Consider the following 23,046-nt stretch of genomic DNA (forward strand, 5'->3'; position numbering starts at 1 on the left):
TTTATTATTTTTTGTGAGCTATTGGTTTTTATTGCAATATTTGTTGTTTGATAACCATCCTTTGTAGTCTACATTCTTCTATTCTATTTAATATTATCCCCCAACATAAATAACCACAGCTCGATTTCGATTTCAAACTGTTAGTTATTGCCAAGCACCTTGTGCATAGATAGCATAGTAATAGCCTTTCCATATGGGAGAGAATGAATTCGAGCCTCAGTAGAAGTTTTTTTGTATTGATTCCATGTTTCAAGAAATCAAAAGTGAAATTTTGTGAGAAAGGTTCAATTTTGATTCATTAAACCAGCAATTTCAAATTGAAACTTTTTTTTTTTTTTAACTTTTCGATTTGTATTTTCAAAATTATCCAAATTCAACTTTTAATTTTATTTTTTTTTTTAATTCTAAACAACTTATGAACAAACATTTAGAATTTGAAGTTAAACAAATAACAACAACAATAATAATAATAAATAATTTAGGCTTGTATTTAATTTAAAATTTAAATTTATTTATATAAATAATAATAATAATAATAATAATAATTTTAGACTTCCATTTAATTTTATTTTTACAATTTTCTAATCCTATATTTTAGAAACCAGAAACGTATAGATTCTGGTTCTATAGTATTCAATGCAATTAAAACAAATAGTTCCAACCAAACTATGATCATCTCTATTCACCATTTTGGTCAAAAAAGAATTAAAAAATCAAAAATATATTGAGTACACTTTCACTCAATTATATGCATTCTGCAGAAAATCTTGAATCTTGAACACAATTACACAAAGATCAAAGAGCACTACTTAAGTATCTCTGTCAGATCACAAACCATTAGATATATTAAGTACACTTCCACACAATTAGCATGAGATATGCTTGCACACCATACAAAGATAAATTGGCATGTATACGCACAATAAACAAAATATAAAAACACTGCTGAATACTTTATGTTTCAAAATATTACCATATGTATCAATTTTTTCCATCATTCCACTGCAAATCCTTCAAGGGTCGCCGTCGATTTTCTGGTCTGGCTGCTGTTAAAGTGCCAATGAGCCCCCCCTTGGGAGCTGGAGCATTCTCTTTCATGTCCACTCTCATGGGTTTTTTGTAGGGTGTTGCATGTATCAAAATCCTTCTTGTATCACTCTTTCTCAGCAGGGAGCTATTTGCATTTTGTTCTTCTCTTGAGCCATTCTTTTCAAGAGATAGTGAAGCATCTACAAGAAGCAAAAAGGTAAGTAAAGTAGATAATGTGTAAACTCCACTCGGTTATACACATTTGTATTTAATACTGAAAGTAGCCGCTTGGGAAGTCAAGACATGAGGTCGGAGGTTCCAAAGCTTAGTAGTGTTCTATTGAGAGTGTTGCCAAAAGTCCCCTAAACAAGTTTTTAGCTAGGTATTTATAGGGAATTCGAGGGGACAATTAAAGTATGTGCTCCATAACTAAAAGTTTTTCCCAAGCTGATAGTTGGACTGCACATATTCCAAGGATCTTTTGCATGGCTCTGATACCAAATTAAAGCATGTGTTCCATCTCAACTAAAAGCCTAAGCTGATAGTTGGACTGCACATATTATATTATATTTATGCTCACAGGGACACATGCCGAGAAGTCGGCATGTCCGCCACATGTCCTCCATACACTCGGTGATCTCAGAAGCTAAGGAAAAACGTGCACGTGTAAGAATGTGTTTGACTAGCCAATTGCCTACTAGGTCAAGTACGTGGGCTCGGGCCTTCACCCAAGTAGTCGGGTCAAGACTGAGCTCGGAAAAGTAGAGGCAAGGGTCCACTAAGCCGTTGAGACGCCTTGTTTTCAGGTCAGGCCCGTCAAATGCTATACTTTGGTCGGTTCAAGTCGGGAAACGTCCCTCACTTCGAGACAATCCGTATCCGACTGGGTCCTTGGTACAAAAGGGTCCGTAGACCGGGGTATATTCCCTATCAATAGATATATTGTGGCTAAAACATTGCATACCTTTATCACCATCTGAATCGATTTCTGCAGTAGATTGGTGTGTTGGTTTCAGACATGGTTGTGAAGTGTACAATTCCATTTCAGCTGCTTTAGCCCTCCAGCACTTATTTTCCTCAGTTGAAGAGTTGCTTTCATTAACATGCAGGGCAGAACTTGCAATGCTTTCTTGGGGGTCGACCAATCCACAAGAGCTTGGCTGGCTCATTTCTGCAACCACTAAGGATTGGCCACCAAGGTTATCCTCATTTGTAGATGAGCATTCGTTGGAGTTGGAATCAAGGTCATTTCTTTTGTCCGTGATGGCATGAAGTTTAGATGGAGAATCAAATAAGAGATAACTGTTTGCTATTATTTGGTCATTGTCAACCATAGCTGTTGGGCATCCTTTTATGTCATCCTTCTTAATGTAGTTGCATTTGGAACTTGAACATATATTTTCCACCTGTGATTGTTGGGCTTTTTCTTCCATATTCCCTCCTAAACATAAGTTCAATTTCAGACTGCTTGAAGGAGAAAACTCAGCACCAGAATCAGGGCATTCTGTGTCATCAAGAGAAAAAATAATTGATCCAGTGTAGAGCATCATAAAAAGAGCAAAATCATTTCAAATTTTCAATCAGTTCTTTTGAAGATCAAAGATGCATCACATATTCACAATCGCATTGCAAGTCAAAAATTTGTTGCCAGCACTACATGAAAAGTTTTGTACTAATGCAGACTAATTGAACTCACCGGCACAAGGATTAATCTCAGCATTGTTCTCTGAGGGGCCATCTTCCCCACTTCTCTTCTCGATTGCACTCACATTTAGTTCTTGAGAATCTTGACTAATGTCACCATGAACAAAACCTTCTTGCAGTACTACTGCTTCACTGCTGATCCATGGCTCTTCCGAAACTTCATCAGATGCTTTTAGACTGTCTTCTACCTTGAATGTGGCAATGAGATTGTCGTAACAATTATTACTTCCCTCAGTTCCGCAGGGGAAATTACCTATAGAATTGTGAAAACAGTATATACTAGTGCATCATTCCTCAGAAACAGTCAGAAAATTGCCATTTGGAGAAATACATGCAAACTTGCAAAGTAAATATAATTACAATAGGTTATAACAATAAACATAATAAAATAAAATATATCTGTATACCATGAGCTCCCAATGGTTCAGCAAATTTGAATGTTTCCTCTATTTCAGAGTCAACACTCCCAGGCAAATCATTTTTCTGTAATTCTGCATGATTTTAGTGATATTGTGTGAATTAAGGGACATAAAATGACAAGATTCCTAAAAACTACCAGGTCTAATAAATTAAAACTCTTATTATATCACTGCATTCAAAACTGGCCTTGCTGGTGTTCTTTTGCTTTGTTCAAAGCAAGTGTAGGGCATAAAATGACATCAACAAGAAGTCAAGAATAGTTTGAACTGAAAATTATTAAGACAACATATAGCAGTAGTAAATCAAAGAACTACAAGTGCCCAATAATCCTATTCTAACATATTTTTTTAAATTGCTTACCTGCATCAGATGCCTCAATCATTTTATCCATGTAGAAGTCCTTGACATTCTCTTCATCTGTACCTCTAACACTTTTGGGTGTGGAGAACAGCAGTCTAAGATGATCATCTGTGATTAGGCAAATAAGATACTGAATATTAGAAATATTCATAAATAACAAGAGCAAATTTCCCATCCAAAATGAAACACTTTAAAATAACTCTTGCCCATTGTCAATAGCGAACTTCAAAGGAGTAATCCAATGTGAAGCTTCATGAACAAAAGTGGTTGTACAGTCAAAAAATTGTAAGCTACCCTCATGAAACACTCAACATTGCAAATAGATGGCACTCAAAACAACTACTTTAGATACCTTGTTCCAGACCGTCAAATTTTTCTATACACTCACAGAGGACTCTGTCCATTTCTAAGCCATGTGTACTGTCATTTTGAGAAGTGCTTTTAATGCTGGTGGGTGTAGAAAACAATAATCTGAGTTGATATTCTGTCATCAGGCAAATAATTATTTAGAAATACATTAAAATGTAAAAGAAATTGAATTAAGAGATAAATTTCCTGTATTTCTGAGTACCACAATAAGAAGCATCATTAAGAAGAATGAATGGAACAGCAATTATAAAAAATTAAAAGTATTTAAAAGAAAGCATCCTATTCCTCATGAAGTTGGAGAAAGAAAACTGCATTCTGAAGAAAGTGATAATATATTCAATAGCTTCAAGTTTACTAACCTTGTTCAGTGCTATCAGATCCACATTCACAATTAGAGAGGCATCTATGACTTTCTAAGCCATTGGTACTTTGATCACTGCACTTATCATTTCCATTGGGGCATGAAACATCACCAGAGGTTGTAAACAACTTTCTGAGTTCTTCACCTGTTATTTGTTAAGATTTGTGCAAATTAAATTCATCAAAACAGAAAATGCAAATTAGGAATAAAAGTTCCTATACATACAATTATAAGAAATTAAGAATATTGATCTAGTTTGGTTACCTGCAATGGAAGCATCTGTGAATTGACCTGATGTTTTGTTGCTATCCATGTAGCAGGCATTGGCATTCTCTTCACAAGCGCTTCCATCTTTGATGGGTGTGGAAAACAGCAATCTCAGTTGTTCTTCTGTCAACAGACAAACAATATAATTTGGGAGCACAAGAAAATGAAGTTAGAATCCATTTTACAATCCTAAATGCCACAATATAAAAATAAAAATAAAAACTTTGCTCTTCATTATCACTGCACTTGGAAGGAGAAACACAATATGAAGACTCAAGATCAAGAACTCCAGGAACTGAATCTGAACCAAACTATTAAGCTAATTCATCATGAAATAAGTTTGATGAAGCAATCAAGTCTATGATTAAGTGATTGGATATCTAATGTTAATATCCACTATTTTACTAACCAGGTTCCATAACATCATATCCATCTTCACATTCACATAGGCCTCTTCCTGTTTCTAGGCCATTGGAATAGGTTCTTTGATTATGTATTTCAGTCCCGGCATCATTTGCAAATTCTCCTGTTAAACATGCCTTTACATGAAGTCAACTAAAATATGAAGCAGATTGAGTTTAGTTAAGCAATATAGTCCATTATATTGGACTCTATTAGTTTCTTAAGCACTAATGAAGGTAAAGAACTAACCATGCTTCTGCAGATTAGACTCTGAAGGAGGAAAATGCTCATGTTCAACATTATTAACAGAACCTGTTGAAAACAAAAAGGAACTTGTATCAGTAAAATGCCTAAATAGCCCTTTGAGATTAGTAAATAACTGGATACTATTTTCAAAAAAAAAAAAAAAAAAATAACTGGATACTGATTAATCTGATACTCTAAGGACATAGTGGTGTTATGTGACTACAAACACTCATAGAGAGGAAAAACAAAAAGCTATCCCAGTTTAACCTTCAGCATTGCTGCCTCTAGCTTCTTGTAGGCTATTCTCACTTCTCCTTTCAGTTGCATCAGATACTGAAGGTTTCCCATCATTATCAGGGGCATCCACCTGAATGCCCTGATCCTCCAAGTCTCCATCTTTAAGTATTTCATCTCCTTCAACAAAGACAAACTCAATACTGTTTCTAAGCTTGCTTGACTGTTCCCCAAGTTGCAATGCTTTCTTCCAATCCGCAGTACTAGCAGGTTCTGCAACTTTACCAATGCATTTACATTATTTAATTTGATACAAATACACAAACAAAGGGAAATGGATATTGGACCTTTATTAAGAACAGTTAAGAATTGTTCATTTATAGAGATATATCCAGCACCTATGTTCTCTGCATTTCCTGCATGAAGCTCTAGTATGGAAGCATCACACTTATGCTTTTCACTTGAATCAACAAAACCAGCTTTTTCAAATCTTTGGTATCCATCTTCAAGGTTCTCTCCAGGTCTATCATCTAGGGTGTCCTGTAGAACATCATTGGGCACTTTCATGGTGGCAAAGATATTGACACTGTCTGCTGCATTTACAGCCAGCTTCTTTTCACCTGAAAGTTCACCTCTAACAGCATGTTCAACCAATTGAATGGTAGAGCCTATGCCTTTGCTCAATGAACATGCATATTGAAGCTCTGCCACTTCCTCAGTCTGCTTCTCCTTTGTATCCGCTGCAAATTAGTAATAAAATTTTAGTACTTTTCTTGAATAATTAGAATAATCAATAATCATAAAAAATAATAATAAAATAAAAAATAACCTGCCAAATCTGATTGATCAATACATCCATAGGCCTTAGTTGGGGAGATGATCTCAAAAGGAACAGTATCTCTATCAACATTTATGCCATCATATGTTATACTGTGAACAGGATTATGACCAACTAAGTCACCCAGTGACTTCTCAGCATTCTCTTCCAATGAAATGTTAACTTTATCAGATAAGTCTTTTATTTCATCTACAAGAACTTTTTCTTGCTCCACATGATCAGTGTGAGAAGTAACAAGAACTTTTTCTTGCTCCACATGATCAGTGTGAGAAGTAACAAGTTCAGCTTCTTGCTCCACATGATCAGTGTGAGAAGTAACAAGTTCAGCAAATGACTCCTTAACTGCATTATCCAATTGAGGACTATTTACTTCTTCCATCTCTTCTTCTCTATCAACATTTACGCCATCATATGTTTCACAGTGAACTTCTCTATCAACATTTACGCCATCATATGTTTCACAGTGAACAACATTATAAACATTTACGCCATCATATGTTTCACAGTGAACAACATTATAATCTACTAAGCCACCCAGTGGCTTCTCATCATTCTCTTCCAATGAAATGTTAACTTTATCAGATAAGTCTTTTATTTCATCTACAAGAACTTTTTCTTGCTCCACATGATCAGTGTGAGAAGTAACAAGAACTTTTTCTTGCTCCACATGATCAGTGTGAGAAGTAACAAGTTCAGCTTCTTGCTCCACATGATCAGTGTGAGAAGTAACAAGTTCAGCGAATGACTCCTTAACTGCATTATCCAATTGAGGGCTATTCACTTCTTCCATCTCTTCTTCTCTATCAACATTTACGCCTTCATATGTTTCACAGTGAACAACATTATAATCTACTAAGCCACCCAGTGGCTTCTCAGCATTCTCTTCCAATGAAATGTTAACTTTATCAGATAAGTCTTTTATTTCATCTCCAAGAACTTTTTCTTGCTCCAAATGATCAGTGTGAGAAGTAACAAGTTCAGCGAATGACTCCTTAACTGCATTATCCAATTGAGGACTATTTACTTCTTCCATCTCTTCTTCTCTATCAACATTTACGCCATCATATGTTTCACAGTGAACTTCTCTATCAACATTTACGCCATCATATGTTTCACAGTGAACAACATTATAAACATTTACGCCATCATATGTTTCACAGTGAACAACATTATAACCTACTAAGCCACCCAGTGGCTTCTCAGCATTCTCTTCCAATGAAATGTTAACTTCATCAGAGAAGTCTTTTATTTCATCTACAAGAACTTTTTCTTGCTCCACATGATCAGTGTGAGAAGTAACAAGTTCAGCGAATGACTCCTTAATTGCATTCTCCAATTGAGGGCTATTCACTTCTTCCATCTCTTCTTCTCTATCAACATTTACGCCTTCATATGTTTCACAGTGAACAACATTATAATCTACTAAGCCACCCAGTGGCTTCTCAGCATTCTCTTCCAATGAAATGTTAACTTTATCAGAGATGTCTTTTATTTCATCTACAAGAACTTTTTCTTGCTCCACATGATCAGTGTGAGAAGTAACAAGTTCAAAGAATGACTCCTTAATTGCATTCTCCAATTGAGGGCTATTCACTTCTTCCATTTTTTTCCTATTGTCAACTTTAGGAGATAACCTTTGCTTGCTTTGCTTAGCTGACTCTTCAAATTTGTTGCTAGTCATAATAGTATCATCAATGAAGCTTCCAGAATTCATTGGTTCATTGAGGATATCTGTAACTTCTACACAAGACAATACAGCAACTTGAGTGCAGTCCCCAATCTGTAGTGATTTCTTCTCCCCATTACTCATTCTGTCTTCTACTAAGGAAACTTGGGTTTCTGGACTTTTTTCATTAGCTCTGTTCAGTGGCTCAGCTATTACAACCAGTTCATTTTCTCCTGCAATTTCATCTTCTTTGCCTACAGATTCTGCATAGCCAATCTCTGTCAACTCCTTTTTCTGCATCTCTTTTACACCAGCTGAAACATAGACAAAGAAAACTTATGTCTCTACATGAATAGAGATACAATCATTAATCTCAAATATACTAACATGTAAAGTACAATAGACCATTAGCTCTATAGCTATCAATACATACTAACCTGTCAAGTACAATTGACCGTTGGATTTATAACAATCGATTGTGGAGTTGGCCTCAATGGAAGCACTATCTATGTCAAAATTAAAGTCTTCAGATGGTTCTTGCTCAGCCAAATTAGCAACTTCTAAGTCATCCAATGAATTCTCTACATTCACTTCCATTGAAACTTTCACCATTTCAGCAAAGCCCTTTGACTCAGTCACTGGAATATCCACTATTTGGACTTCAGTATCAGTGTGTAAGTCAACAAGGTCAGACCGTGAATACTCAACTCCACTAACCAATAGAGGGATTTTTACTTCCCCCACTTCTCCTATTCTGTCACCAACATTGTTAGGAGAAACTTGATTTTTTTTATGTCTTGTCTCTTCAGATTCATTTCCTTCCAAGCAAGATTCATCCATAAGGGGCTCAGTACTTGTTGGTTCTTTTGTGGTTTCTGTATCTGTTATCCCAGACAACAGAGCAACATGGGTGCATTGCTCATTAATCTTTGTTAAGTCCTCAGCTATGGAAACTCCCAATGCCATATTTTTGCTTCCAGAATCTTTGTCTTCACCAACTGGTTGTACAATTTTATCATCTCTAGTAGCATCAACCCTTAACTGTTGGGAAGAAGTTTCAGCAGGTGTGCTCTTCTTATTACATGATTCTTTTTCCACTGCAGCATTCACAGTAGCATTGTGAATTCTCCCAGTTTCATCAGAAGCATTCCTTCTAGATGTCCTCATCTCTTCTGCCACTGTTCCTTCATGTTCATCAAATGATTTGCTTGAGTCGTTGCTTAATTCCCTGCTTGCAACAGTTTTGTTAGAATCAACTTGTTCATCAATGGATGAATTGCAGTAAAGCATAACAGTTTTATGCTTCAGCCCATCAGCTTCAGACATCTCATCATCTTTAATGACCTCCACCTCAAGACTGGCATTCGATGTTAAATGACTTGACAAATTTTGGTTCATATTTTGATGAACATTTCCAAATGTTGCCCCGGATTTTTGTACAGTAGCTCTTCTAGGTGAACCACCTGTTCGTTCTCCAACTTGATTAACCACTTCTAATCTACTCAGAGCTGCACTTTCAGTTTCAAACTGAGTGTTAAATGAAGAACTTCTAGGTGAAATACTTGTTGGTTCTTCAACTTGAATAAGCACTTCTAATCTACTCTCATCTGCAGTTTCAGTTTCAGACATTGCGCCGAATGAGGAAGCTTCCGTCTCTTTGGTAGCTTTCTCAAGCAAAGGCATCATAGAGTTTTGTGGGCTACTTCCAATTGTAGCTTTTGCTGGTTCTTTACCTACTTCATTTTTCTCCAAAGCTGCAATTTCAGTTGCAGGCATAGATGCTTCCACACTCTTGGCAAACTGACTTCTGGCTTTCTGCTCCTTTCTAACCATTTTACTTTTACCAATTCCCTGGTATGGATACTGTGATTCATCCATTTTGGCTGCAGTACGCTTTGATCTCCTCAGTCCCTTGCTTAGTTCCTCTTTAATCTGTTTGTTTTGAGGACCTTCCTCACCAGATTTCTCATTTCTGATACTTGTTTGTCCTCCCATTTTCTTCAATCCTTCATCAATGTCCTCGCTAACTGCAACCTTTTTGTTCCTCAACAATCTCTTTGTGCAAGCTCTGTTTTCGCCATTACTAGAAGCAAAACTATCTTCAGCAATCTTGAGTCCAGCAGCCTCCCGTTTACAAGTTTTCACTTCCAATTTAATCTGATTTCTTCCCAATCTTACCTTCCCAGAGTTTTTGTTCTCATCAAACATTACTGTGTCTTTGGCAAGTGTAACATTCCTCTCCGTGTCTTTGACATTTGAAACATTCCTCTTTGATCTCCTCTGTTCCTTTTTGGGTTCCTCCAAAATATCTTGACTTTGATGAACTCCATCACTGCCTAATGGACCTTGCTTACTCTGTCTTCCACTTCTTCTCAACCCTGCAGTATCTTCCTCTCTTTCTTTCTTCCCTTCCACTGTTATCACCCTATTTCTTAATGATCTCCTAGTGACAACTCCAACCTCCTTATTGTCACCAGTCACCAAGGCCACACCATTTTCAGCACATCTGACTCCATCCATCTCCAATTCTGAAGCTTCAACTTCTAACAGTGCCTGCTTTCTACCCAACCTTCCCCCATTATTGTTTTCATTTTTACCAACATCTCCATTATCCTTCTTCGCTGCATTCCTCTTCGATCGCCTAAATGCACCTTGAGGTTCCTCACCAATCTGTTTACTCTCAGAAACATCCTCAATTCCTTTGGCACTACCCGGGTTTTGTTGCCATTCACTCTTCCTCAGTCCCTCAGCAACACCCTCACTTTCTCTCAAATCTTCATCTTGCATCTCTCTATTCCTCAATGCTCTCCTTGTGGCTACTCTAACTTCATTTTCAGAACATAATTTCTCTACTCTACCGTTACCATTCGAGCCCCTTTTGGTTACCTTCTTCTCAGCATCCCCTTCATCCAACAATTGTAGTCCCCGTGACCGGGTAACTCTAACCGGGCTTCTCTTTGCTGCTCTTTGGTTTAGCTCAACATTACAGGCATTCTCAACAATCAAGCAAGAATTTCCCATCCTTGATTTCCTCCTACACCCCCTTTTTGCAATTGATTTAGTGAACTCAATCAGCTCATTTTCAGGGCTAAACCTAACTTTCTTGGCCTTCCTATTTACACCATCCGAATCATTTTCACCATCACCCACCACCTTCAAACACGACTGCCCACGAATCATGGGCTTTTCTTTTTCACTTCCCTGAACAAAAGAATTACACTCTCAATCTCAAACATAATATTGGGAAAAAGACACTACTACTTGGAAATTAGGTCAAAATTAAAGAAGTGGAAAGGGAAATCGAGAAATGGGTTACCTTAAAAATGGAAGAAAGCCTGTTGGCCATTTCGACATTCGATAAATTCGCAGGAATGCCATGGTTCTTGCACAGCTCTTGAAGTTCCTTCCTTTTCATGCTGTGAAAATCCATCTCTAACTAAAATCAAGATAACATCAGTAAAAAAAACTGAGAGCTAGGAAATGCTGTACTTGGGATAAGGTCTGATTACGAGACAGAATTTTAGTAGGAAAAGTTTAGAGAGGTTTGTTGGGTTTGGTATTTAAAGAGGAGAGAGGGGAAGTTTGAATTTGAATTTTGAATTTAAACAAAAATGGGTCCTTCCCGGGTAATTTGTCGATCTGAATTCCGGAAGGTATTTCACGTGCAACAGGCACGTGGGACTTGAAGAATAGTAGCGCGTCCAAATGCAGCTTTACACAAGTACACAACTCAAACAATAAGTTTTATAGCTTAAGCTCAAAATCGTGTGGCAAATCTTCATAATTGTGACTTTTTAAATGAGAAGTTGCTAATTTGAATCCTATTGGGAAATAACTCAAACAATAAAATTTTCTACATCTCCTTTGTATGCTTCCCTAAGATCGAGCAATAGTCAGGTTGGTCCACGTTTAAGTTGGTGCGAGCTTGTCGTGGTTATTTTGTGTTGCATGTCGAAAGCGTACTGGTTTATCTTGACTGCAACGTCATTGGACAAATAACGCTTTTAATGCAGTGTTCTATAACACGTAACAGACTCTTTTCTACTCTAGTTTGTTCTCCTACTTTCAGATATATTGCCAGCATTTGTTCACATTGCTTATCTTTTTCAGCACGTATGTATCAACATGTCTTTTCCCATTTCTAGAAAACATTTATTGATAAAAGTAATTGTGAGCTATAGTAAAAAAAAAAAAAAAAAAAAATGTCGTTTCCAATTTCTAGAAAACATTTATTGATAAACGTAATTGTGAGATATAATAATAGTAATAATAATAAACATTGTTAAGAGTAGGATTTGAACCCACGCCCTCTCGGACCAGAACCTTGAGCGTGTTGGCCACAACTATAATTAAATAATATAAGTTTTTAACATTTAAATTCTTTGTTAAGAATGAAACTTAGTATCCTTAGATAGTCCTGATTGTGAATAAAAGGCCATTGAGCGTGTTGGCCACAACTATAATTAAAAGAAAAAAAATATCTTTTTTATTAATAATTTCTCTGTTGGTGTTTAGTTTTTTTTTTTGTTTTGCATCCCTCGGTGCGACTGTGCGAGGGTTGAAGAAATGTATAGAACGTCTCTATCAAGATAAAGTGGTCTAATTGTATGTAAGTTTGATCAAGAGGATCAACTTACTTAAAGACTAATTATGAGGATTAGTCATTGTATTATTGATGGAATGACTTATAACCCAAGAGGTGATGAATTCATGGTTGATCCCCACTTATGTGGTAAAACGAAGCTATGGAAAGGGTCACGAAGCAGTACACTAATTGACCATTTCTATAATTTGTGTACTTGTGAGGTTGAACTACAACTCTTAATGAATTCATAACACTATGGGAAGGGTGGTTCTGTTGAGACGAACCTAATAAATTCACCGCTTAACACTTGAGCATAGATTGCTCTTAATGATTTATACCCTAATTGGGTAGTCTATTTTGAGGTAGACCTAGCGAAATCAATGACTTGAGTGAAAAGGGTTAACCGTCATTTATGAAAGATAATGGGGTATCCCAAGAAGCTGAGTAGTTAAGAAATATTTTGAGAAACGTGCAGTTGTGGAGGTGTCCAAGACCATCACTACATATACATTGTGATTCACAAATTGTCATTCGCATTGCAAAGAATAGTGTCTATGATAGAAAGAGAAGACACATAAAGGGTCAAACATGAGTCTGAATGGTAGTTGATGGCTAAAGATTGATCACAATGGAGGTTCTGAGGTCTGAGAGATCCTCTCACAAAAGGTCTAAACTGAAAGAACCATCCTTGAAATATCAAGGGAGGTGGGTTAAGACTAGTGAGGTAAGGAATTCATGACGGGTACCACTTCTGTGGTCAAACGAAATCATGAAAAGACTTACACCATATTTATGTCTTTAACCAATTTGTAGCCTTTAAAGGTGGTCTATATTGAGATAGGCTTGACAGAGCCGAAAGTCTATATTGAGATAGACTTGATAGACATAAAAGTCTATAATGCGATGAAACTTTGTGAGAGTTGAAAGTCTATTTTGAGATAGACTTTGACAGGGTGGAGGTCTATATTGGATAGACATACCAGACGTGAATACTAAGAGTATTATTCATAAGAAGTCAAAGAGTTTGACTTTCGTAGAACCTGCATTTTAGAGTTGGCGTGTGCATTAGAGTTCAAAATTTATCTAACCGGTGAGTTCAAGATTCTATAAAGAATGGATTATCCACACTAATTCTTGGTCATGAATTGTTAGGGGGGTTGTTAATAAACTCCCACATTTTCCTCTCATGATTGTGGCTATGCTCTATTTTAATATTTGTGGTTTCCTTATAATTAGTTTAATTGTGGCTAATATCTAGAGGTTTGTTAGAGCCATCTAGTATATAAACCCCATTACATTTCAATGAAGACACACCTAAAAACTTTCTTCCCCTCCTTCGTATGCTTCCCTAAGTCTGAGCAATACTCAGGTTGGTCTACGTTTAAGCTGGTGCGAGCTTGGCGTGATTATTCTGTGTTGCATGTCGAAAGCGTACCGGTTTATCTTGACTGCACCGTCACCGGACAAATAACGCTTTTAATGCAGTGTTCTATAACACGAAACAGACTCTTTTCTACTCTAGTTTATTCTCTTTCTTTCAGATATATTGCCAGCCTTTGTTGACATTGCTTATAATTGTGAGATATAGTTAAAAAAAAAAAAACTTATTGTGAGAGTGGGATTTGAACTCACGCCCTTTCAGACCAGAACTTTAATCTGGCACCTTAGACCAACTCGGCCATCTCAACACTTTTTTTTAACAATTTAAATTAAATAATATAAGTTTTTAACATTTAAATTCTTTGTTAAGAATGAAACTTAGTATCCTTAGATAGTCCTGATTGTGAATAAAAGGCCATTGAGCGTGTTGGCCACAACTATAATTAAAAGAAAAAAAATATCTTTTTTATTAATAATTTCTCTGTTGGTGTTTAGTTATTTTTTTTTTTTTGTTTTGCATCCCTCGGTGCGACTGTGCGAGGGTTGAAGAAATGTATAGAACGTCTCTATCAAGATAAAGTGGTCTAATTGTCTAAAAATGCTAATTCAGCAGGTTCAAGACTATCATCCAAGTGGTTCAAAAAAAGAAGAAGCAAGAAACGTATCGGGCGATTGACAAGTAAAGAACTCCCGTTTTAACTTGAATCTTTATATGGACATTATTTTATATCTTTCTTCGACCCTAGCACTAAGAGATGCAACTAGAAAAAGAAACCTAGACTTAACACTAATAAAAAAAAACTATCTATAAATAAGATATTTGTTTCTTTTAATTATAGGTGCAGTCAACACGCCCAACAACCTTATTCCCTATCATGGCTCCGCACTCTTCACTAGGTGTGGCCAATTTTCAAGTTTAATGCTACAAATATATATGTTACTCTATATTTTATAATTCGTGGTATGGAGTTGAATGATTCCCAAGTCTAAAGCAATTTCATGGTAGAGGAAACAAAAATCAAATGTACTAATTAATTCACTACAAAGATTATGATGTGACCCAATGTTGGATTTAAGAATGGGCATATGAGTGAGTTACATAAAAGAATTCTTGTTCTTGTTAATTTGCCTACTAGGCAAGGAAGTTCACATTGATTCCAAGAAAAATTATACCATGAACTAGTGTTTATTTTACATTGTAAACCTTAATCTAAAAATAACATTCAGATTTTGTACCTACAAGTACATATCATGTACATAATATGTCATTGGTAGGCACATCACTTTTGAAAACATGTTACATGGAATAACAATTGAATTCCCAATTAAAAGGTTCATTTCACTAACTAGTAAAACATGTAATCAAATAGGATGTTAATGGGATGATATTGAGTAGAACACTAAGTTTTAAATGCAATCATATTTACGTTAGATTTAATTTATGATTTGCTTAGTACTTTTTGCAGATTTTCAAAGTATGTTTGTTAAAAGGATGCTTATGGCATGCTTGGTTGGATGGAAATTTCAAAAAAGTTGAGGAAAATGTGTTATTATGTTGTTTGGTTGGATGAAAAATGTTTTTCATGGAGTTTGACTTTTCAAAACAAATTCCAAAGGTAGAAGTTGATATTTTGTTTTTCAAAGGGATTGAGAAGAAAGTATGAAGCAATTGGACTATTTTGCCCTTATCAAAATTTATTACCACTATTATTATTATGGACATATTGGTCTTTATATTCATAATTCCTTACTATTTCAAACCCGACCAAACAATGGAATCAATTTTCCTCATAATTTGTTTTCTATGGAATTTGAATTCCATTTCTTTCAAATATTTTTCAGCGAACCAAACAGGCTGTTACTGTATAACTGTATTCACTAAAGGATGCCATGTTAAATACAATTCAACTGCAAAATTTTTCGTATTTCATTTTAAATTGTACAATTTGCATTCAGCGATAATTAATGATTTTCTACATTTTGTGTTAAGCATACATTAGAAACAGTTTTTCTAAAGCAATAAAATGAAGGTAGATTACTGCATAACTCACATGAAGTCATTAATAAAGAAATTGGTCAAATGGGTTTTGGACATATTTTAAGGGATGACAACGGAGCTTTCGTTGCTGTTAGAGGTATTCCATGGAGAGGGGTTTTCCCACCTAGGGAACCAGAAGCAGTTAGAGAAGCTTTAGTTGGATTCTACATTATGATAAAGTTTATGTTGAGACTGATTCTCTGTTAATTGTGCAAGGAAACTCTTACTTCCATCTAGTTATTAGGAATATCAAAAACCTTATCAGTAGCAAATCGGGCAACTCATGAGTTAGCTAGACAGTTCGTTTCTTTGCCTGATTGTACGGAGTGATTTGTTAACTCTCCCCCTTGGATGTCATTTAATATCTGTTCTTTCGTTCAAAAAAACTCACACGAAGTGAAGTGGGACTGAATACCAATATATTATGTTGGCCTCTGTGAACCTTAAATCCAAAATACACAATTTACATACTGATTATTCACAATTTATATATTGAATGTTCACAACTAAATATTTACTCCCTCCATCGCGAATTGAATGTCACATTTGCTTTTTGCCCGCTTTTTAAAAAATTAAAATAAATATGATATACTTTCCAATTATGCCACCAACTTTTTCACTTTTGAAAATAAAAACAATGTAGAAAACAAAAATCATAAGGGTAAAATTGAAAAAAATAAAATGATAATGATGTTCAATTTTAGAAAGAGAACGATATTTTGGGCCAAACTAAAAAAGAAAGTAAGACAGATAAAATAAGATGTGAACATTCAATATGTAAATTTGTAAAGATGAACCCGAGCCCATGGTATAATTATTCTAGAAAACGAGACTTTCTCCTCACCTTGTGACCCTAGCCGACAAAAAATCACAAGGAGGTAAACCAGCCTAAGTTATCCATTCATGGTATAATTATTGGTTAGCCTGAAAGTAGGCCTTAGAAGCCAAAGAGTGTGCAATCATATTAGAGGATCTACAAATTAAACGAATATAGCAATTAAGAAAAGAAGACATAATCTCCCAACACCCATCAGTTGCAATGCCAACAAACAACCGAATTGCGACCATGGGAGCTGTTAGACATCCGTGAAGCCCTGAACAGTTGGTGTGTAAAATAACAGAGCTAACCCCACAACCCTTTAACCATGATAGAACTTCTTTACAAGCCAAATTTCCGCCATAAGGGGGCATGAGCAATCTGGCAGTTGCCAAGCCTCCGGTTGGCGTAAATAGGACAGCTCCAAATGTAGCTCTGCCTGTCATTAGACTGAATCCAGCGTCAAAGAAACAAGCAGCACCTGACTCCTCCATGGGTGGCATGACAACAGGCTGAACTGGTGGAGATGAACATTAGAAGCAGTTTAACATTATACAGATTATTGTAGATTTGTAGTCTAATTTGTAGTTTAGATATTGTAAATGTGGGTTTATTTGGGTGAGGGAATGATTAGGCTGTTTGATATCAGTTGTGAAGGAATTTTTGTCTTGCTTGGTTAAAGAACCCACAGAAACTAAGAGAATTGGTGTATTAGTTGGTTAATTAGAGAAATTCTCTACTTTTTTTTTATAAAAATAAAACCAGAAATTTTTTTTAAAATAATAACAAATGAAAGTAAACCCATAAATTATTTGATTTTATTTCTAAAAGGAAAATGCTCTTAAGAGTATCTCCAAGAGATCAATGTTTTAGGATGATTTTTTCCTAGCAATTAGGAAAGAAAGTGAAATGAACAAATGAAATAAAATACACAAAACAAAACAAAAATTATGTCTTTCATAGCTTGGAGCTATTGGTGCGGTGCACCCAATGTGCACCTGCAGTAAATATTTTTTATTTTTCTCCAAGCTATGGATTCCACAAAAATTCTTAATTTGTAATCCATAGTAATTTATTTTCCTTCACTGTCCTCTCACCTCTCTCCTCCATTAAACCAACTAAATAATGCCAAGGAAAAGAATGTAGAGAAAATAAATGAAGGGTATGTTGAATTTCTCTGTCTAAAATTATATATTTGTATTGTTTGAAAGAAAAAGAAAATAAAGGTGGCTCATATCAAGTGTAAATTTATAAAGGCACTTCATTGTGAGGAAAATCCCTTCCAAAAGGGAAAGGAGAGAAGATAACGATGCACATTGGAAGGTAATAAACCACCAAAGGCCTTCTCTCTCGAGAAGGCGGCGGCAGCCATCCAAAGACCATTTTCATTTACTTCTCCCCCAAAAACTCCCTAATGAACACAAGGAAATTCCTCACTCAACCCTCTCTCTTTCTAATCATAGCCTCCTATTAAGCTATAGAAAAAAAAAAACCCAAACATGGACATAAATGACAATTTTTGTCTCTAAATTATAAAATAATGGTCACTTGCGCTAGTTATAGCTCAAGGACAAGAAATGAGCACAACCAACAAATAATGACAAATTCTACAATTATCGTATAATAACTTGAGATAAAAGTGCAATTTTCCCATAACTTTATGAACAAATAAAAGTCATTACCCTTTTAAACATCACCAGACAGGAAAAAGAAGCACAAATTTCTCTCCAAATGCTTTAGAAACTAACAAAGGAATTTTACTTCCTCAGAGATCAGAGTACCCAACATTTTGTTCCTCCATCCAACAAAAGCATTTGCAGTTTCTAACTAAAGATTTTAAAGAGGTTTATGGATTACTAAAATACACACACTGACAGGGATTTTAAGGGTAATGCTAAAATAGGCCCTAAAGGAATCACTTAAATAACACTGAATGCTATCATTTTATCACAAATGTTGGTAAAGCCAACCAATTCACAAACACTAATGAATAGTGACAAAGAATATAAGCATCGAACCCATATTTTGCATACACCTTTCCTACATTCAAAAACCAACATAAAACACAAAAAATGTACAAAAAGTGTTTTTTTTTTAAAAAGACAGACATCCAAGAAAAAAGGGTACAATATGTCAATATCTGAAAAAGATACAAAATTTTAGGCCAATTTCTGTTGATAGAGTCAGAAATCTCGTGTGGAAAGTGCCGCTCATTGCACCACTCACCGATGCTGCGTTTGCACATTTTATGCAGTGATTTCATCATTCTTAGATCAACAAATCAAACACAAAAACCTACACCCAACTCACCAAAAATACAGAAGCAGGAAAATAAACCACTGCTCTAGACATACAACAATTAGATAAAGTATAACAGAGTAATTTTTTTTAGAAGAAGGTATACAGAACACGGAAGGCAAAAGCTTCTAAGGTGACCATTGCAAATGTCTTGAGAAACAAACCCTTAGGAATAACTAAAATCATAAGTCACAATCTGAATTTACCAAAATAATAATCTGAAAACATAATAAACACAAAAAATACAAAATCTTCTAAAAAAGATGCGAAATATAGGCCAATTTCTTTTGATAGAGTCAGAAATCTCGTGTGGAAAGTGCCGCTCATTGCACCACTCACTGATGCTGCGTTTGCACATTTTATGCAGTGATTTCATCATTCTTAGATCAAAAAATCATGCACAAAATACCTACACCCAATTCACCAAAAATACACAAGCAGGAAAATAAAGTATAACCACGAAAATAAACCACACATACAACGATTAGATAAAGTATAACAGCCTTCAATATACTGTCTTACCTTAGATCCGCCGGAGAGTTCGCCGGTGCCTTTGGTTGTCGTCAATGCGCCGGCGACCTCTGTTGATGGCAGTGGACAGTGTTTGCTGAGGTGGCATCGCGACCTGGAATTGCAGGCGGCGGACGACGGTCGACGTCGCGCCTGCAGGCATATGGCGGCGGCGGAGCTGGTTCCCGGCGGTGGCGACATGCTTCTTCTCTTCTCCTTCAGGCGACGCCGTCGCTGCTACTCAAGCTCCAGTAGACGACGCGACTTGGAGTCGCGGGCAGCGGACGGCGGGCGTCGTCGAAGCAAGATGGCGGCGACGAGGCTGGGCTTCCCGGCTCGCCGCTACTGCCTTCCCCATTTTTTTTCGGTCACCTTTGTCTCTCTCTCTCCATTTTTAAGTTTGGCTGCGGGTATATAATGTAGAAGGCAGCTAGGGTTATGGCTGATTAAAGGTGAAGAACATGATGATGGATTATTATGTTGGGTCGAGTCTGGCCCAATTCGGCCAGGTCTGGACTTATTAAAAAAAAAATATTTATTGGACCTATTTGGTTTGTTTAAGGCATTTTGATGGTAAATTATCAATCATTATTGCATGGACTATGGTCCACACAGCTGTGTGGACCAAAAATAAAAAGTATATTATTTTTGTACTGAAGGTACATTATTTTTATACTGTAGGTACATTATTTTAGGTTACATTATTTTTGTACTGAAGGTACATTATTTAATATATACTGTCAAATAATGTACCTACAGTACAAAAATACTGTACCTTCAGTATAAAAATAATGTACTTTTNTGATGGTAAATTATCAATCATTATTGCATGGACTATGGTCCATGCAATAATTTGCCGTAAATTATACCATGAACCAAGGTTTACTTTGCATTGTACACCTTGGTTCAAATAATATTCAGATTCTGTATATGTAGCTGATATATTCTGTACCTGTAGTTAAGGGTGAACAAAAAAATCGGACCGACCGAAAAACCTACGACCGATAACTGATTGTTCACCTTTTAAAGTCTTAACCATAGCCCACAAGTAAACCGACATTCATATAGAACTCTCAAACTATTGTACATTGAATGTGAGAATGCATGAACCGGGAAAAATATCTTGGGGTGCAAACTAGAATAGCCAATATGCTACTAGTTCTCTTAGAATCCTACTCTGTCTAAGGAGTTAATTTTTAATGGGGTTTTGTCCCGGCCAACTTTTCTAAGAGTATACTTGGGTCTATCACATGTCAGTATAATTTGTTTATTAGGCTTTAAAATCCATATTGCCAAAGTGATTATAATTTTGATTAATAAAAGAGTAGCCACAACATCTTTAATTGACTCAGGATTATTAAGTTTAATCACATAAAGATCGGCAATAAACTGATAATTGTCTAGTGATCTTATACTTTTAATTAATTCAGGAGTAGTCACAACATCCTTGATCAATTAAAATCATATATTAAGTTGTTTCACTAGATCACATAAAGTTTTAGACATATCAATTGCGATTAATTGTATATAACATGAAAAAATTCAGTCCACAGGCAATTTTGTTATATATGTATGATTAATTGGAATGAAATATTGAGTTATGATCATAATTTAGTCCACAGACAATTATGCAGTGGCATATAGTTTGGTAGTTTTGTTACTAAGGGAGGAAAACTCAAACCAAAATCGTACCAATTCCGTTTCTACCATTTAATTAAGGGATATTGCGGCTCAACTGAAGAAGTTGGAAATAACTTTACCAAATTTCTTTGTGGTGCATTTTGCACTTAATACCATTCCTCAACAATATAGCCCCTTTAAGATTTCCATTAACACACACAAGGTGAATTAGACTATCAATGAATTAACGGCTAGGTGTGCGCAAACTTCAGTAAATTTTTTATTAACCGACCGAACCAACAAAGTTCGGTTAACCGTTTTCAACCAAAATTGTTTGGTTCTTTTAATGGTTAAAGCATTTTTAAAATTTCGGTTAGCAGTTAATTCAGTTCAAAGCTTTAGTTAACCGAATTAATCGAACGGTTAACCAAAATTATATATATATATATATGAATCTACTATGTAAAATCCTCGTACATGTGTAGTGTTGTCATGTCATTGTTTTTGTATATTTTCTTATTGATTTATTATTATGGATATTATTTTTTAAGATTTAAAATTTAACTTACAAAAGTTCGGTTAATCAGTTAACCGACCAATTAACTGAAAAATTTTTGATTCGTTTTAGTAATGCAAAGTTTGGTTAGGTTAACGGTTAAGGTTTTAAAAACTTCGATTTGGTTAGGTTTGGTTAACCGATTGCACACCNATGGTCCATGCAATAATTTGCCGTAAATTATACCATGAACCAAGGTTTACTTTGCATTGTACACCTTGGTTCAAATAATATTCAGATTCTGTATATGTAGCTGATATATTCTGTACCTGTAGTTAAGGGTGAACAAAAAAATCGGACCGACCGAAAAACCTACGACCGATAACTGATTGTTCACCTTTTAAAGTCTTAACCATAGCCCACAAGTAAACCGACATTCATATAGAACTCTCAAACTATTGTACATTGAATGTGAGAATGCATGAACCGGGAAAAATATCTTGGGGTGCAAACTAGAATAGCCAATATGCTACTAGTTCTCTTAGAATCCTACTCTGTCTAAGGAGTTAATTTTTAATGGGGTTTTGTCCCGGCCAACTTTTCTAAGAGTATACTTGGGTCTATCACATGTCAGTATAATTTGTTTATTAGGCTTTAAAATCCATATTGCCAAAGTGATTATAATTTTGATTAATAAAAGAGTAGCCACAACATCTTTAATTGACTCAGGATTATTAAGTTTAATCACATAAAGATCGGCAATAAACTGATAATTGTCTAGTGATCTTATACTTTTAATTAATTCAGGAGTAGTCACAACATCCTTGATCAATTAAAATCATATATTAAGTTGTTTCACTAGATCACATAAAGTTTTAGACATATCAATTGCGATTAATTGTATATAACATGAAAAAATTCAGTCCACAGGCAATTTTGTTATATATGTATGATTAATTGGAATGAAATATTGAGTTATGATCATAATTTAGTCCACAGACAATTATGCAGTGGCATATAGTTTGGTAGTTTTGTTACTAAGGGAGGAAAACTCAAACCAAAATCGTACCAATTCCGTTTCTACCATTTAATTAAGGGATATTGCGGCTCAACTGAAGAAGTTGGAAATAACTTTACCAAATTTCTTTGTGGTGCATTTTGCACTTAATACCATTCCTCAACAATATAGCCCCTTTAAGATTTCCATTAACACACACAAGGTGAATTAGACTATCAATGAATTAACGGCTAGGTGTGCGCAAACTTCAGTAAATTTTTTATTAACCGACCGAACCAACAAAGTTCGGTTAACCGTTTTCAACCAAAATTGTTTGGTTCTTTTAATGGTTAAAGCATTTTTAAAATTTCGGTTAGCAGTTAATTCAGTTCAAAGCTTTAGTTAACCG

The 23,046-nt window shown here is 35.5% G+C and overlaps 2 protein-coding genes across 8 annotated transcripts; both read right to left on the reverse strand.

Moving 5' to 3' along the window:
- Positions 1-722: 722 nt before the first annotated feature.
- Positions 723-11,400, reverse strand: LOC116020789. 6 transcript variants are annotated; one of them, XM_031261323.1, is made up of 19 exons: positions 11,213-11,400; positions 8,334-11,097; positions 7,407-8,210; positions 6,940-7,079; positions 6,728-6,855; positions 6,529-6,643; positions 6,222-6,444; positions 5,791-6,132; positions 5,426-5,671; positions 5,162-5,224; positions 4,920-5,036; positions 4,508-4,633; positions 4,242-4,388; positions 3,866-3,997; positions 3,514-3,621; positions 3,141-3,224; positions 2,726-2,986; positions 1,994-2,533; positions 723-1,229 (listed from the first exon to the last, which is right to left on the reverse strand). In XM_031261323.1, exons 1-19 carry the CDS (start codon positions 11,324-11,326, stop codon positions 982-984), a joined length of 6,702 nt encoding a protein of 2,233 aa, XP_031117183.1. In that variant the 5' UTR covers positions 11,327-11,400; the 3' UTR covers positions 723-981. The 6 variants fall into 6 exon arrangements, 5 of the variants coding, with proteins under 5 accessions (XP_031117183.1, XP_031117180.1, XP_031117179.1 ...); XM_031261320.1 differs by having other exon boundaries at positions 5,426-5,665; positions 6,940-7,297; positions 7,382-8,210; XM_031261319.1 differs by having other exon boundaries at positions 6,940-7,297; positions 7,382-8,210.
- Positions 11,401-16,650: 5,250 nt separating this feature from the next.
- LOC116019009 lies at positions 16,651-19,922 on the reverse strand. Of its 2 annotated transcripts, none has more exons than XM_031259072.1 (2): positions 19,537-19,922; positions 16,651-17,228 (listed from the first exon to the last, which is right to left on the reverse strand). In XM_031259072.1, the coding sequence occupies exons 1-2, from the start codon at positions 19,723-19,725 to the stop codon at positions 16,812-16,814; spliced, it is 606 nt and encodes a 201-aa protein (XP_031114932.1). In that variant the 5' UTR covers positions 19,726-19,922; the 3' UTR covers positions 16,651-16,811. The 2 variants fall into 2 exon arrangements, 1 of the variants encoding a protein (XP_031114932.1); XR_004098654.1 differs by having other exon boundaries at positions 16,656-17,233.
- Positions 19,923-23,046: the final 3,124 nt, after the last annotated feature.

Source organism: Ipomoea triloba, chromosome 5, assembly GCF_003576645.1.
Source record: "Ipomoea triloba cultivar NCNSP0323 chromosome 5, ASM357664v1".
NCBI lineage: Eukaryota > Viridiplantae > Streptophyta > Magnoliopsida > Solanales > Convolvulaceae > Ipomoea > Ipomoea triloba.

Excerpts from the sequence above, each read along its gene's own strand:
- LOC116020789 (XM_031261319.1), bottom strand. The coding sequence starts at position 11,326 with ATGGATTTTCACAGCATGAAAAGGAAGGAACTTCAAGAGCTGTGCAAG. Across the intron at positions 6,133-6,221 it reads TGATCAATCAGATTTGGCAG|CGGATACAAAGGAGAAGCAG; the intron begins GTTATTTTTTAT and ends ACTAATTTGCAG. Across the intron at positions 4,389-4,507 it reads CACAGATGCTTCCATTGCAG|GTGAAGAACTCAGAAAGTTG; the intron begins GTAACCAAACTA and ends AACAAATAACAG.
- LOC116019009 (XM_031259072.1), bottom strand. The coding sequence starts at position 19,725 with ATGTCGCCACCGCCGGGAACCAGCTCCGCCGCCGCCATATGCCTGCAG. Across the intron at positions 17,229-19,536 it reads AACTCTCCGGCGGATCTAAG|CCTGTTGTCATGCCACCCAT; the intron begins GTAAGACAGTAT and ends CCACCAGTTCAG.